Source organism: Zosterops lateralis, assembly GCF_965231275.1.
Source record: "Zosterops lateralis genome assembly, chromosome: 22".
Taxonomy (NCBI): Eukaryota; Metazoa; Chordata; class Aves; order Passeriformes; family Zosteropidae; genus Zosterops; species Zosterops lateralis.
In genome coordinates this window covers 8,184,427-8,199,799 of record NC_139782.1, presented here as the reverse complement: position 1 = coordinate 8,199,799, position 15,373 = coordinate 8,184,427, and the positions used below count along the sequence as shown (strand labels likewise).

At 44.3% G+C, this 15,373-nt stretch overlaps 1 protein-coding gene across 1 annotated transcript; it reads left to right on the top strand.

Moving 5' to 3' along the window:
• The first annotated feature begins 7,132 nt into the window (after window positions 1–7,132).
• On the top strand, window positions 7,133–11,185 carry MASP2 (MBL associated serine protease 2). The gene is made up of 5 exons (XM_083876614.1): window positions 7,133–7,181; window positions 7,456–7,675; window positions 8,985–9,162; window positions 9,396–9,527; window positions 11,004–11,185. Exons 1-5 carry the CDS (start codon window positions 7,177–7,179, stop codon window positions 11,015–11,017), a joined length of 549 nt encoding a protein of 182 aa, XP_083732740.1. The 5' UTR covers window positions 7,133–7,176; the 3' UTR covers window positions 11,018–11,185.
• The last annotated feature ends 4,188 nt before the right edge of the window (window positions 11,186–15,373 follow it).

Genomic DNA, 15,373 nt, shown 5'->3' with positions numbered 1-15,373 from the left:
ATAAATTGGAGAATGAGGAGTCCTGGGAAAACAACCCCTGATTTTGATGCCTGTTACACAGTGCCCTCAGCCGTGTGTTCTCATGTGTGGCTGTGGAGCTTCTTTTCCTGTGTCTCTCATAACAGTAAAGCTGTTGTTTGATTTAACATTACTATCTGTATTGCAGGAGCAGTACAGTCCTGTACAGTCCTGCTGAGACTAATTCAGCAGCCTGTCAGACCTTCTTTTAAGCTGCCCCAAAAAATGCAGCTTCTCATGCTGAAGGTCTCCCAGTATGAGTAGAAGAGGTGAACTGGGAGAAGGGCAAAGGGAGAGAATATCTCAAGGCCATCAGCAGAACAGCAGCACTAGAACAGGACATTGTTCTGTAGCCTTGCAGATTCAGTTAAACTGAAAATTTGCAAACTTGTGAATTCCTGGCCTCTCTGAAGATTGCAGTGTATTGGGGGGAATATTACAGTGATTCAAGAATAAAAAGTTCACTGTCCGTGGAGACTTTATTAAATGAAAATATTTTTCAAAGTGAAAAACCATTTGGTGCATCTGTGTCCCATTACTGAGCTGGGGCCATCATCCATTTTCATTAGCCAGGGTCTGAGCAGGTAGGTGGGGACAGAGGCTCAGGCAGCTGTCCTAGCCATCAGGCTAAAAAGCACCATATGGAGAAGCCTAATGTATGTTAACAGGCATCACAGACCAAAATTGAAAGAATAATCACCCGTCCACATGCAGTAACCTCAATGAGACAAACTCTCAGTACTGATCTTTCAGCTGTAATTTTGCATCATTACAGTGCTGCTAGGCAGAGGCTAACAGACAAGTTGGAGTAATCTGACTTCAGCAAGAACAATTCCTCCAGCCGTGCTAACACTCTGGCTCGGTTCCCTCCCTCCTCAGTTCCCTAACATGCATCAAACAGAATATCTTCCCTTCCTCTTAGGTTCTTTACTGGAGTTCAGGGGATTCCAGCCAAACATTTACATTGTGTGCAATGATCTTTTAATGTGTCGGCCGCTCGGTAGGTCTGCATTGCTCTCTACTGCGTCAGATAAACATATGCCATAGCAAGGCTGTTTCCCTTTTGTCTGCCCTAAATGGGTGTACCTGAAATACTTCCACTTTGATCTCAAGAGTTTCTTCTGGTCTTAACTTTTAGCTAAGGGGGCTCAGAGCTCACCTGAGTGTGTGCCTTGGCATGCAGGTTGAAATTGGGTTAGATTCCGTGTCCTTGTATGTAGTTTACTCATCACATAGCTGAATCATTTTGCCTTTTCAGTGGACCTGAGCAGTGCTGGAGCAGAGTGACTGGTGGCTGCTGGGAATCATTGACATTATTATAGCTGGGGCAAATTAGGACATACTTTCATAGCCTCTGTTCCTAATTTTAAATTAGAGGGCTGTAACCTCTGCCAAGTCTCCCCTTGCTTGCCAGCAGCCCCAGCGCCTCCAGGGCATGTCAGCACTTCCTAGTAGGCTTTTTCTGCATACAGCTTTGAGACTCAACTTTGGGCCAGCTTTTAGTAAGTAAAAGCAGGTATGGCAGTATGTCCAACAGGTAGGAGAGACTCACATTTGTAGTTGCCCATGTGCAGCAATCAGGTAACTTCTTAATCCAGGGATCACTTGAGTGTGTCAACGCCTGAACATTTGTTTTTGTGCAGCCAGGTAATAGCTTTGCCTATCTCTGAAATGCAGATTTTTCTGAGTCAGAATATAGTGCTGTGTTGGCAGCAGCTCATACTCCTTTGTGATACTTCCATTTAATGGTATTTTGATGGAAACTCTCTTTAAAACCCGCTATTTTCTTTTTGCATTTTCCCGCGATTGTTCAAGCTTTAGTCATGATTTTTGATGAAACTTCAGCATTGTAATTTCACAGTCCTGACAAATGTGGAGAAGGAAACTGGGTAAGTGTCCTCCACAATCAAGATAAAGTTAAATTTCTCTGTGAAACAACAATAATCCAGTAAAACTCAAATTCGTTTGAGTTTGACATCACCCAAAACAAAAGAACACAGGATCAGAGGGTATTTTGCATGGCTTTGCAAAGATTTCTGTGAGAGAAGCAAAATCTACCAGAGAAACTGAGGAGTAAGATGTCCATGCAGCACAGGAGTCTTGCCCTGCATTTTGATGGGCTTGTCGTTGGGCTTGAGGTTCCTTTTTCTCTCTAGGGCAAGAAACAAGAGCTTTAGAGTAGAATTTTGGCAAAGATGAGCTTACATCTAGACCGAAAGACAGCATTTGGTTTGGATGCTTCCAGTGCTTTTGGGCAGGAATAGATCTGGCATTCCTGCCTTAAAATTAAGATAAATAAGGCTAGTCTTTGTAACATCTGTAAGACACCTAGAAGATACCTAGTCTAGAAGGGATCTCTAGAATGCATATAGAAGGTACCTAGCACCTAGAAGGTTGCCCCAATTTCTCCTCAGAAGAGAGAACAGTCAGCGAGCTCAGATTCCTTTGAAGGAGGAGTGATTTGAAATAGTTAGGAAAAGCATTTTATTTCATTGAAATGGTCAGCAAAACTTAGCACAGCTGGTTGCTTTGCAGGATTTTTTTTTACAATGGAGTGCTACTGGCATTTTAATATACAGGTTTTGATTGATGCGACTGTTGGCGCTAACACGCCTTCATTTTATTTTCTGCAAGGCGGGAATGAGATGCTGTGTATTCAGCGACGGATGCAGCTGGACAGAAGATTTGTCCATTTCAGTGTATCATACTAACTCTTTAATGTTTTAGCAGTAGCACTGCTTTTGGAAATGTTTTGGACTGGCTTTACTGTTTGTCCAGATTAGTGGGTAATAGCCTTTTTGTTACAAAAAATTGAGGTTATGGACAATTGCAGAGGAAGAGAAATGGGGAAGAATGTTTTTGAATTGAACAAGGGAGAGAAGAAAATGCATTTGTGTATATATATATATATGGACAAGGAAGCTGTTGTGAGTTGGTTTAATGAGTTTGCCAGTCCTAATGCTCTTAAAGCCTATTCTTCATCATGTTTGTCAGCTTCTCCCTACTCCTGAGCAGAGAGGGAGCCTCAGGAACTTACTGTCTCCTCCAGTCTCAGCACGTGAGACATTTGGGAGGTGAATTCAATTCTTCACAGAGTTAATCAGTGCATATACATCCACAGGAAGAGCAGTCATGCAAGAAGGAATGAATGAAAGGGAGATGGAAATGGAGACAGCAGCCAAGTTCTGACTTCCAAAGGCAGACCTTGTCCTGTCAGCTGACAGCACCTGGAATTTGTATAGTCACCTGCATAAATACACAGACACCCATCCATGCAGTGGTTGAGATGGGCTGGCATAGGTGAAAATTATGTGTTGGATTCTGCAGTTCTGCAGTTGAACAGAACTTACGCATGTAATTACACATTATCATTTTCACTATGTACATATACATGAAGTATAAATAGTGTGTGCTTTGCACTCTGAGCTCTGTGGTGCTCCTGGAGAGTTCATGTTTCCAGCCTGAGACCAGTCCCACACAGATGATGGTCGTCTTTGTTTTTGAAAGCTCTGTGCCAGAGGAGTAAAACTATCAATCAGTACCTGTACCTCAGAGTCATTGTAGATCTTCCTTGACAATCTAAGCTCAAATCCAAGTGCTTTCAGATGAGGATGACACTGTAGAATTGCATTGGCTGTCCTTTGAAAGTCAGCACATGCAGGGTAGAGATGCCAAGGCCAGTGGGTTTTTTGCTGCTGGAGAAATGCCCCATAGCCCTCTGTAGCAATTGGAGTCTGTCTTTGCAGACAGAATATACAGCAATGAGGTAGCAGTAGATAGCATGGGAAGGAGGAAGGCCTGCCCTAAGTGAACAAAATATCTTCCCCCACTGCAGTAATTTTCTCTGCCTGCTATTTTTCCCCTGGGAAGATTATTTTTTTTCCTGTTTCGCAGCAACCAGGCTCTTTCCCCTGCCCCACTCTAAGCTCTGCTTGCTCCATCTGTGTGCTTGTCTTTTGATGTCAGTCACGCTATTTGATTTGTAATGAGGAAACAGAACATCTTTTCCTCTGCTTTATTTCCTTCCCCCAGTCCTCTGAACCCCTCAGTGCAGGAGGATGGGATTTAGCCACGGAAGATCAAGCATCCGAGCAATCTCTTAGGGCTCTGCAGAGGCAGTTGGCATTTGAAAAAGAAGGGGCAGTGGGGAGCAACGTGTTCAGGGATCACAGCAAGCAGTTATTGTGCTCATTTGCTCTCCTGGTTGACGCAGGGAGAGCTCTGCTCTGTTAGATGACTGCACTGTGCATGATTTTCCTTCATTCATTAACCCGCCTCTTGTTTTGGCACTGTACCTGTGTTTCGTATCTGGAGGCACGTCCAGGTGCTCACTCTCCTATTCATCCTACCTGAAACACCAATCAGTTTTTGCAGTGCTTTTCGTGGCATTGCTGTCAGAATGCAGAAGCTGCCTTTCAAAGGCCCAGAGGTGGTTTTGTACCTTGCACGAGTTGATTTTCAGAGGCACTGTGGTTTTACATGGTCCGTTTGAGACTTTTTTGATTAAACAAATAGCGGGGCTATATTGATTTCATTTTTAGGCAATCTCAGAGTCTGTCACAGCTTAAACACTTCCAGTAGGAACACTGCTTTGGCAGAACCTACCTCAGGTAACATTTTTGCAGTTTCAAAACTTGAGATCAGAACGAAATCTGAACTGAAGAGGTACCTTGTGACTTAGCCTGAATCTCACAGCACTTTGGTGACAGCCCTGCACAGCTGCTTCCCAGCCTTCTCATTTTTTCAGTTAGTTTCTGCTACTGTCTAGGTTTGCAGAAAAAGCGGAGGGCAGGTCTCTGGATTTTAGTGGTACCAGCTGGAGGCGCTGTGCTGGCTGAGCAGCTCTGCTCTGGCTGATTTATTCACGCGTCTGACTTGGCTGTCTGCATTCACTGTTTCCACAGGAGTGATTTGAAACCTTTCCTTGACAGTCCTCAGTGTAGAGTAGTAAAAACATATTTTGAGAGACTGGACAGGGTCTGAGAAAAAGTATGGGCTTAGACGAGGTCTCTGCAGTATCCCTGTGTCGTTCCGTATTACTCCATTCCACAGAAGCTGGGGTTTTTTTCAAGGCAAGTCCTTTCTCTAAACCTTAGCTTGGTGTTTCGGTTGAAAATGAGGCTACTTCAGTCAGCTCTCAACATGGAAGGAGATAGGAGCACAAGAAGCTTCCTAAAGTGGATCGGTAACACGGCAAGTTACAGGGCACTGGAAGCTGCGTGGATAAAGTCCACTCAGCCTTTGTGCTCACTTAGTCCTGTGCTGAAGGGAAATTGTGGGCAGGAAGAGCATCTGTGGGGCATGGTTAGCTGTCAGTGCTCCCAAAATGCTTATGCACCTGGTGAGCTAATCGCCAGAAGCATTTTGGAGGTGAAGGGATTCTGGATGAAGAAACAGGGACAGTGTCTTTAGCCTTGTTTATTCTCAGGTGCTTCTCCAGAGACCATGCCAGAGGAACGGCAGTGTGTGCACCAAGTTTTCAGCTTCTCACGCTCCAGCATAACAGTTTATTAAGTCAGCTATCGTGTTTCGGTGTTCGGCAGCAACTATCAGCCTCAGGGCACTCAGCAAATTCTGGGCTACGAGAAACTTTTCAGACCTAAGATAAGAATTGACTTTCCATTCCTCTGTGATCTGAGCAGGAAGCCTAAAGTGGGATGCTTCTGGAAGTATTTATGCCTATGGGAATCAGGCAGCAGCTCAGTCAGGCATGGATTGATTTTTTTTTTTCCCAAAATTTTTTGTTTCTTCCGTCCTTTCCAGATAGTGTAAAGTCCACATCTATCCTGTTGATAGGATCGTTTTAGCAGCTAGTAGGACATGGGAAAAGTCACTGCCCTCTTGGTTCTTGTCCATTATCTGTACTTGTAGGTATTGCTGCTAAACAGTTTTACTGCTAGTACTTTACCCTTCACTTTTATAAATGGTGTTTTCTGTTTGCAGTCTGCTGAATGGTTTGTTGGCCTTAGTTTTTTTCATATAATAAGTCCTGCTTTCCTGCCAGCACCAGCTTCACTGCCTATGGTAATGATTTTTGGCCGTTGAAAAGGTGTCCATTTGATTACAGGATATCTCAGGATAAATTTTCTGCATGTGCAATCCAACAGTCTGTTCCCTGCTGCAGATCTGTTTTCCAATTCTGTCCATTTTCATCAGGGAAGAGATGGAGCTAGGCTCAGCTTTAATATATCTCGGTTTTTACCCTCTAAATATTAGGCCTATCTCCATGTGTGCTGGAATAGGAGTTTTTTGGGAAACCTAAATGCTGATTTAGAAAGAAGCAGACTGCATGCAGGGGAATCAATAAAGCTTTATGTCCCATAGCGTATGCTGTCCCAGTTGAATTCCCTGGGCAGTGTGAAACCCCTGTGTGGATCCACAAATGTTTAAAAGAAATTTTAATTATTTCTTAAGCGTAACTTTTTACCTTATGGATATTCCAGGATGGGCAGGATAAAAAGCAGTCCACGCGTATGAAGAAGGCATGGAGTAGGTTTCGGTCACCACAAGCGTGCACTGGATTAAAATCTGCAGCTGAGAACTGGAAGACTTTGGCATCTGTGAAACTGGTGCCTTTGTGTACTGTAGTGTCATGCCCCCTAAGTATTCCTGTCCTATTACAGAGAACCATTCCAACCAGACTCATCACTATTCTAAAATCCTGTAATGTGCCCCATTATTTTGTTTCCAACACCTTCATGCTCTGATGATGCATGCTACTTCCTGTAACATGCTGTTTGCATTAGCAGTAATTGTGGATCAGTTGTTTAGAGGGAAAGAGCGTTGCCAGCTCCCCTTGCTCACCAGGGCAGACACTGTCTGGAGCCACCTCCTCCCACTGCCTTCCTTCCCACAGAGCAGTGATATTATGTCTCCCTCCAAGAGCCTGAAGCGTTCCTGATCCATCCTCTCCATCTCTGCCTGCCTCTCCCTGTCACTGACTGAAGCCTGAACACAAGCCTGGTTTTTAGTGATTGCTGTTCCCAGAACTCAGCAGGCTGAAGGGGGTGGAAGGGAGATAAACATAAGGGTTCAACATCCAGACAAACACAGCAGAGCACACGCAATAAATACATCCACCCCCAAATGCAAATACACAAGAAGGGATTCCTTCCCCAAGGCTCAGAGCAGAACAGGCTCAGACAGGAAGGCATCAGGATGAAGTGAGTGCAGTCACCTCCAGCTCCTCTGTCCACTTGGCTTTGTGCAGGGTCTAGAAGGCATGAGCGTGAGGCTTATCCTCTTTAGCTATTACCACAGCGACCCCACTGATACCTCCCAATTGTTCAGTGAGGAGGGTGTTGGGCATGAAGGTTTCAGCTAGTGCTGAGTGACCTGATTTGGTATCGAGATGGGCAGCTAGGATGTGTGGCTTTTGGGGTATGATCCAAGTTAATACTCACTCTTTCTCCATTAATCTCTGTCCCTTTGACGCAGGCTATTTATTTTGCTGGCTATGCTCTATAGTGAAGTAAGGAGCAGCATTGTGCCACAGAAAATGTATGGGAGGATCACATCCCCTAATTTCCCAAAGGTCTACCCAAATCACAAGGAGAAAATATGGAATATTACTGTCCCCAAAGGATATTCTGTCCGCATTTACTTCACCCATTTCAACCTGGAGCTGTCCTACCTGTGTGAATATGATTATGTGAAGGTATGTGTAGGGTGGGGTAACGTATAGCAGGTGCGGCTGTTAAAAACTCTGTTTATGTGATCCTGGGCACGTGCTGAATCAATGTAACTCTTTGTCAGCTCTTGATTTTAGTCTACTTGTAAAGTTCAGGCTCAGCTGGTTCCTAAATTATGTGTTTATTGAGGCCCACAGAACCAGGAAGCTGTGGTTATCATGTTGGAACATCTGAAACATGAGATACTTTTGCTCAGAAAATTCTGATGCTCTTCTGTCGTGAAGCAAAACGTTTGAAATTTTGCCCCAAACAATTATTTGAGTATTTTGCTAATGCTCCAGTGTTTTAAATTAACAAGTAGTGCTTGACACAGGTTAGAATGGGAGACCAAAAAAATGTAAGTGATAGTCTAAACAAAATACTGTCAGTTCATCTGAGTGGGCACTCACAGCAGCAGATGCTGCAATGTGTTTGCTGGCTAATGTGAGAAACAGCCTCAAGAAGGGGAAAAAAGATGCTGCCTTGGGGAGGTGTTTGGGTGAGCAGCAGTGTCCCTGAGAGATGCGTGTGCTCTGGTCCAAGGGGCCTGTCACTGATTTGAGGCCATGCTACCTCTGCACCGCTTTTGTTGTTTGTGTGGGCCTGATGTACAACAGGGAAGGAGCTGCGTTCACAGGGAGTATGCAAACTGGGTTTGATTGAACCAAACCAGACAGCCTTGTTCCCACTGAGAAAAACCTAATTTCCATGGTTTTATATGGCAAGTTGCTCCCATTCCCCAAATGTCTGTTGTTCTTCTTGTACTTTCCTTCGTGTGGGACAGAATATCCACGGTAGGTGTGTAGTACACAGCTCTTTCTTTACCTTGCCCAACATAAACCCTATGTATCAGAACATTTCTCCTGTATTAAAGATAAATGAAGAGCTGGAACTCTAATACGTGCAACGTAGAGCGAGTACCTTTTTCTATACATTTGAATTTGTCAGTGTGTGAAACCTTTTTACCCCAGTTGTCTCTGGCTTTACCAAGACCTGATTGTCACTGGGAGTGCCAAGTTAACATAAGTATTATAAACAAAACACAACTGGCACCAGAGCTTTGTGAGGACCTCTGAAAGGAGAAAGGAGGACAAAATTATGGTTTTAAGTCAAAGAGAACAGAGGAGATCCACTCTTACCTGGCCTTGGATGTGGACTGACCTCGAGAAGCACCTTTTGAGAGCATCCAGGCTTCCTTCCTCACACCATTAAACACATGCTTTTCCAGCCATGGCAGCAGGTTGAGATGATCAGCGCTCTGTGCTCACCTGGTGGATTTGTCTGCCTGCTTTGCAGCTGAGCTCTGGTGGGAAGACCTTGGCTATGCTGTGTGGAAAGGACAGTACAGACACTGAGGAGGCTCCGGGTAACAGGACCTACATCTCTGTTGACAACCACCTCGTGGTAGTGTTTCGGTCTGATTACTCCAATGAGAAACCATTCACAGGCTTTGAGGCCTTTTATGCTGCTGAAGGTGAGAGAATGGCCCCACTTGTAGATGGAAGAGCCACACATATGGTGGGGTTGGTGTTTCCCTGTGCTCTCATAGCCTGAGTCTGCTGGTGTGGGGTGGGAGAAGATGGTCTCATTGTACGGAAGCAGATGCAGAAGGGCATAGCAACCAAAGACCAAACACAAAGTGGTTGAAACTGAGAGAACATTTTGTTGAAATGTATTGTTTGCCTGATTCTGTGTTTTGCCCATTAGATATTGATGAATGCAAACAGCCATTGGATACTAACCCCCTCTGTAGTCATCACTGTCACAACTACATGGGGGGCTACTATTGCAGCTGCAGGGTTGGCTACATACTGCATGAAGACAAGAGGACATGTACAGGTGAGCTCTGTCCAGATCAGGAGGTACTTCCCTATGTACAACATCCACTTAAATCCAGTCCTGACAATAATATCAAGGTGAAAACTGTGGGGTTTTGTTTTCATTTTTAGTATTCCCTGTGTGCCTGATGCAGCTGGAAGGAGGTTCACAGGGTTAGTCAGGGCTGTGGGCAGAGGCCCTGCTTTGCAGAGGGGCTGTGGGCTAGTGGCTGTTGTTAGGTACAACAGTTTTGTATCGTATAAAATGCTGCACTGGCACTTGACTTTTGCTACTCCTTTTCACCTCTGTTCAGCTTTAGGCGGGTTGAATGGAAAAATCAAGAAATGCCTTACACTTCCCACTGCAAACAAGCCTTCATGGACGCCAGTGCAGCTAGTCTTGCAAAACTGCATGTATCTTGCTCCCTGGGTACTGAGATCCCGAGTATTCTGGACCCAAGTTAGCAGATACATTGGGAAAACTACCAATTGAGTTGTGAACTGTAATGGAGAAATAATTAGATTGCAGGCCAAGAAGGAGCATGTTTCACATATCACTGACACCAAATACCATAATCCACGTGTTAAATGGCCAGGCACGGATCTCTTGTTCAGAAGGGCTGACAGTGTGAGGTCTATCTCGCTGGCTGCTGCCTGGCTCTGCTCTGCAGTTCATGACTAGGGAAAGCTTCTGTGGCGTCAGGCAACAAAGTGTCTGGCTCAGCATGGTGATCAGCACCTCAGGAGTCCCTTTGCGGTGAAACATGTGCCTACACGGGGTAAGAGGTTCACCCTTTATGTGGGTGCAGCTTTGCCAGCTGGAGCTAAATCCTGTCTGGAAAAAATCAACACACATACTGCTCATAAATACTGTCATAGGTGAAAGATAGTTTCTTTGAGCTCCACCATGCAGAAATGCAAAATTTGGTCTAACTTCCAGTGCTTAAGGCTGCCTTGGCATTTGCCTTCCCAACAACAGCCTATTGCAAACTCCCTCTATCTGTGGCTGCCTGGGTCTGATTCAAGATTCAAACTCCTCGTGTCTCCAGAGGATTGAAACAGACACGTTCATTCATCCTGCTCTTCCTAAAGTGATGCCTTTTAGCACAACTATATGGATTTACTCATGTTGTAAAGCCTTAATGTGAAGGTGCAAAATGGAAAGCTGAACTAGCAGACGAGCAGCTCTCAGTATTGGCCATTCATGTGTGCACATTTATGCCTCCCTCCTTGAAAAGAGCTCCAGCAGAGGGAGCTTCTTAGCAATCGTGACGGTGGAGACGTTGGGAATTGCTGTGATGCAGCTGATGTGCTAGAACCTGTTCACATTTCAGAGCCCATAAATCCAGTACTGCAGCTGCTCCAGCCACTGGGTTGCAAGGCAAAAGTCTCTGCAAATCTCCTTCATGAGTTAAGGGCAAAAGCTGCCCCTGTGCCTTTTGGGCTCCTGTTTGAGCTGGCTGATGTTGACAGGCTCTTTTTCTCCTTTATTTTCCAGCAGGAGATAATTAAGTTTCTCCTCGCTTAGGCAGAGATGGAGACAGATGTGATGGGAAGACCTGGTTTCCTTCCTTCCTGACCTGCCTGTTGCAGTCTACCCAAGGGCTGCAGGCTTCTCTTGCTCCATGACTTATCCATGTGGTTCCTTGCTTTTCAGACTTGCCTGCTGCAGATAATAAAGTGGCTGTTGCCTGTTGAAAGCCGAATGCAGCCTCTGGGGCATTCATTTTCTCACGTTCCTAGGTGTTACTTGGGAAAAAAAGAAGGTAGATCAGGCAGGAACTGGTACGAGTGAAGCCATTGTGAAAGTCCCCTGAGCATCACAGCTACCTGGAGAGTCTTGAATTCCTTGTCCAGCTCTTGTTGCTTAACTTTATATAGTTCTTAAACTGCAGGAAGACCTGAACCACACCACACTTTTGTTCCCTAATGCTCCTTTTAGATATGCTTTTTTCTGCACCCAGACTTCTAGGTTGAAACTTTCTATTCGGAGCCCATTCACTCTTTGGAAAGGTCTGAAATTTTTTTTTAATCCAAATTTTGACCATTTCCCCATTGGGAACCTGGACTCATGGCTGAAGGGTGTTCTGGTGAGAAAAGCCTCAGAGTTCTAGGAGTTTTGTAAAGTAATATGAATGTATGTCACAGGGCAGCTGAGGTGTCTTGTCTTCAAACAGGGGAAGGCACGGTTCTCTCCCCACAAAGGTGTCACACCAGGAATGCTGTTCTTCAGCTCAGTTGCTTGTGGTGTTGATCAATTCTGTCTCAGTCTCTCACAGCGCCTCTCTCTGCTCCACAGTAATACCTATTTGATGTCCATTTAGGCTGTACTCCCTTTGGGCAGGGACCATCTTAAAACATTTTGGAGAAATGCCATGCTCCATCCTCATCAGGGACTAGGGCTCCCCAACTCCTTGGAGGACACATGCTAATTTGTGCAAGAGTTTGACAAGTCAGAGCTGAGCAGCTGTAGATGAACTGCTGAAGATAAAGCTTTGTTTTAACCAATCAGTATTTCCTTACTTCTACAATTTAGCCAAGTGGCTTTTAATTGTTATTTGTGAAGGTTCATATAGCACTCTTTAGTGCATGTAATAAAGAGGGAAGGAAGCTTTTTCCAGGTCAGCGTGACAGGAGATGGAGAGATGGACAGTCTTTTAGGTGGGACACTTGATTTTCCCAGGCTACTGCATTTGAAGATTTCTGTGTTTCCTTGGGCAAGTTGCTTGGTACTAACTTTGAACATCCATCAGCAAAATGAGAGGGAACATCCCTTACCTGACTTACTGGGAAGACACTTACTAAGTGTTTCGGAGGTAGAACAGATTTGGGGGTAGAGTGGCTATGCAAGCACTACCAAGGCTCGCTTCTGCCACATTTAATCCTGTTTAGAACCTGTTCTATGGTCACAGTGAATTGTGATCAAAGCAGCTTGAAAGTTTGTCATGGCTCAGTGACACAATTTATGACCCACCCTTTGTCTGAGACCTAATGAGCCAATGACAATGGACTTGCATGTTTTGAGGGGGTTATTTTTCAGATTTCAAGCTCCTAGCAAACAGCTCACTGTGATCCTAATGAAAATATGGCCTAAGCATAGTTAAGCGCGCTCAAGACAGCTCTAAAACTTCGACTGAGCAGTCAAGGGACAGCATTTATGCTGGCAGATGTTAAAAAAATTATTTGATCCTCTTTGTGCTGGCTAGTTTATGACTTTCTTGCTTGCACATATGGGAAAGAAAACCTGCCCTGAAAAAAGGAAATCCTAGCGGCCCCATCTAGAAGATATTAGGAGAAAAGTAAGGTCCAGTCTGAGCCTTTTCATCTCCAGTCTGCAGATTTCCTTGGACTAGCACAGTATCTTCTGTAGGGTAAGCTAGTTTTGGCTATTGACATGAGCACAAGTCAAGAGAGTTTCTTGCTGATGAGTCACATTTTTCTAAACTGTGTTATGAAAATCTCAAAAATTAAGAAAGTGAGTTTAAAGGAGACAGATGTAATGAAGTATGAAAAACTATTATCTCTGTCCTTTTTTAGTCCTTCAGAATGAGGCCTGTTTTCTGAATTACTGGGCAATTAACCAAGCAGAGTTTTTATTTGTGCTGTAACAGAGTGTAGAGAGCCAGCTCTATGCAGAGGTGTGATGCTGTTTTTGCTGTGACATAGCCCAGTGCCTGCCCTTGAGAGCCTCTGAACCAGCACCTGGGCAGCTCAGAGCAGTTCTGGAATATGCATTGCCAGAATGGACCTGGGCTGAGGATCCTTTGAGTCCAACCTCCTGCCTGTGAGACTGGCCAGCATCTCATGCGTCAATGGGCAGTACAGACCAGTAAGTGTTTTTTAAAGTATACTTCCATGCAGAAGCATAATCCTGGTTATGTATCAGATTTGTGTTCTTCACTCTTTAATTTTGTCACATGTGCATTTGCCCTCCTAGTCCTAGAAAAAGTAAACACCTTTCAGGAACTAGAGCATGAGGTTATTTGGAGTGCTGTTCTGTCTCTACCAGCATGTGTCTGTTACCACACTGTGGTCTTTTCTTCACCGTTTCTCTCTATTACATAGATTTATGCTGAGCTTTAGTCTAATAGCATTCATTTAAACATACTTTAGGCAAAGAAGAAAACACAATCACCTTGGTGAGTAGAAGCCAGTGTTGCTGCCTTCTAATTCCAAGGTTCTTGTATGAAAGAATTTAACTTTACCAACTTGAGTATCCCTTCTTTACATGGTACTTCCCATGGCTGGGGAAAATGGTTTTGTAGGTAATTGGAAAGCACTCTGATACAGAACTAGCAGAGGATTTGAGATTCTAACTTTCTAATGATTTCAATAGGGACTTAGGGGTGAAAATATAGTCCTCACTGTATTGTGGCTTGTGTGTATTGTGCTTAGGGTAGGTTCTCTCTGAGTTTTTTTTCACTCTCAAGAATTTCTTATTTCTATCCCTGTCTCTTTCTGTAATTGCCTCCAGGCTGATCCTGAAGGGGTTGTAGAGTTGGGACAGATATTGGCAGCATGAGAAAATCTTGGTTTTAAGAAAAGCAGATTTTTTAAATTTTTTTTTCCACTTATATGGGAGTGAATAGTATCCTGTAGATCTCAATATCAAGCAGGTTTTGAGGTATTTCTTAGCTTGTGCTTGCAGGAGGTCAAAGGAGGCATTAAAGTGGCACCTTAAAGCCTGGTGAGGCAGTGCACTCTGTATCACTGGAGTGTTTTAAGCAGGACCTGCGGCAGCTCAGGAGAGTGTGCTAGAAAACAGGCTATATTCTTACATAGCCTTCAAATGCTTCTCTAATTTGAGGCACAATCAGTGAAATTACAGAAATGGGCATTTAGCCAGGAAAAATGAGAAATAAACAATAAAGGGGCCCCTCTCCCCACTTACTGATAATGGAAGGAAAAGATTTTATTTCCTTTGTAGCTCAACTGGTCTCTCCTGCTACAAAGCACTGTGCTGTTGGGCTGGACTTGGAGGCACCCAGAACTATCAGATGAATCAGTCAAGCTTTCTCTGTATCTTTGATCCCAGAGATATTGTCACCCACTCCTCACATAGGCTGAACACCAGTTGACGGTGGACTCCTGACTGATGCAAGCATCAGTCCCTTATTATCTAAGAAACTCATACCTTTCTCTCTGTAAACTTCCCACGGGCAGCTTCACAGTCTTCTGACTGCTTCTCTCTTCCTTTTGCAGGACCAGCTAACTCCTTCCTGTCCCTAGCACGGCCGCTTGACCAAGTCTGTCCCTCGTCCTTGTGCAGCTGCCTGACCCTTCCTCCTCACGGCACAGCCAGCAGACTCCAACTGATTCTTGACCAGCTACCCCACTCTTCTATAACTCCCATCCTTATTGGACACAGCTGTGTCCCATTAAGGGCAAGGCAGTTCCTCCTCTTTGGTAATTAGCACAGCTGTAGTTCATCAGGGGCAAGGTTGCTTGCAATACATTTCCCTACACAGAGAGGCATTTCAAACAGGATTTATAAATTTGGACACTGCTCAGTTTTAACAGAATAGGCATTTCTAGGTGTTTATTAGCTGTTTGTATAACTGTCAGTTGTATTTGGAAACCTGTGAGGACAAATTCAGTGGGACACACTGGGGTGCTCAGTCATTGGGGTGATGAATAGGTTCATGTCAAATAAAAGCAGCTGCTCATAACTTTCTGGGAAGATGGTCACAGAGATATTGTTCTGAAATTACAGCTTGTGCATAAAGAAACGCTTGATGCCCAAAAGCGTTGTGGCTTGTGTTGGGATATTTTAGTTCAGCTGTGTCACACAAACAGACAACAAAAATATTATCCTTTTTCCTGTTCCTGCTTTCCTTTCCCAGTAAATTCTTGCAACTCAAATATTGC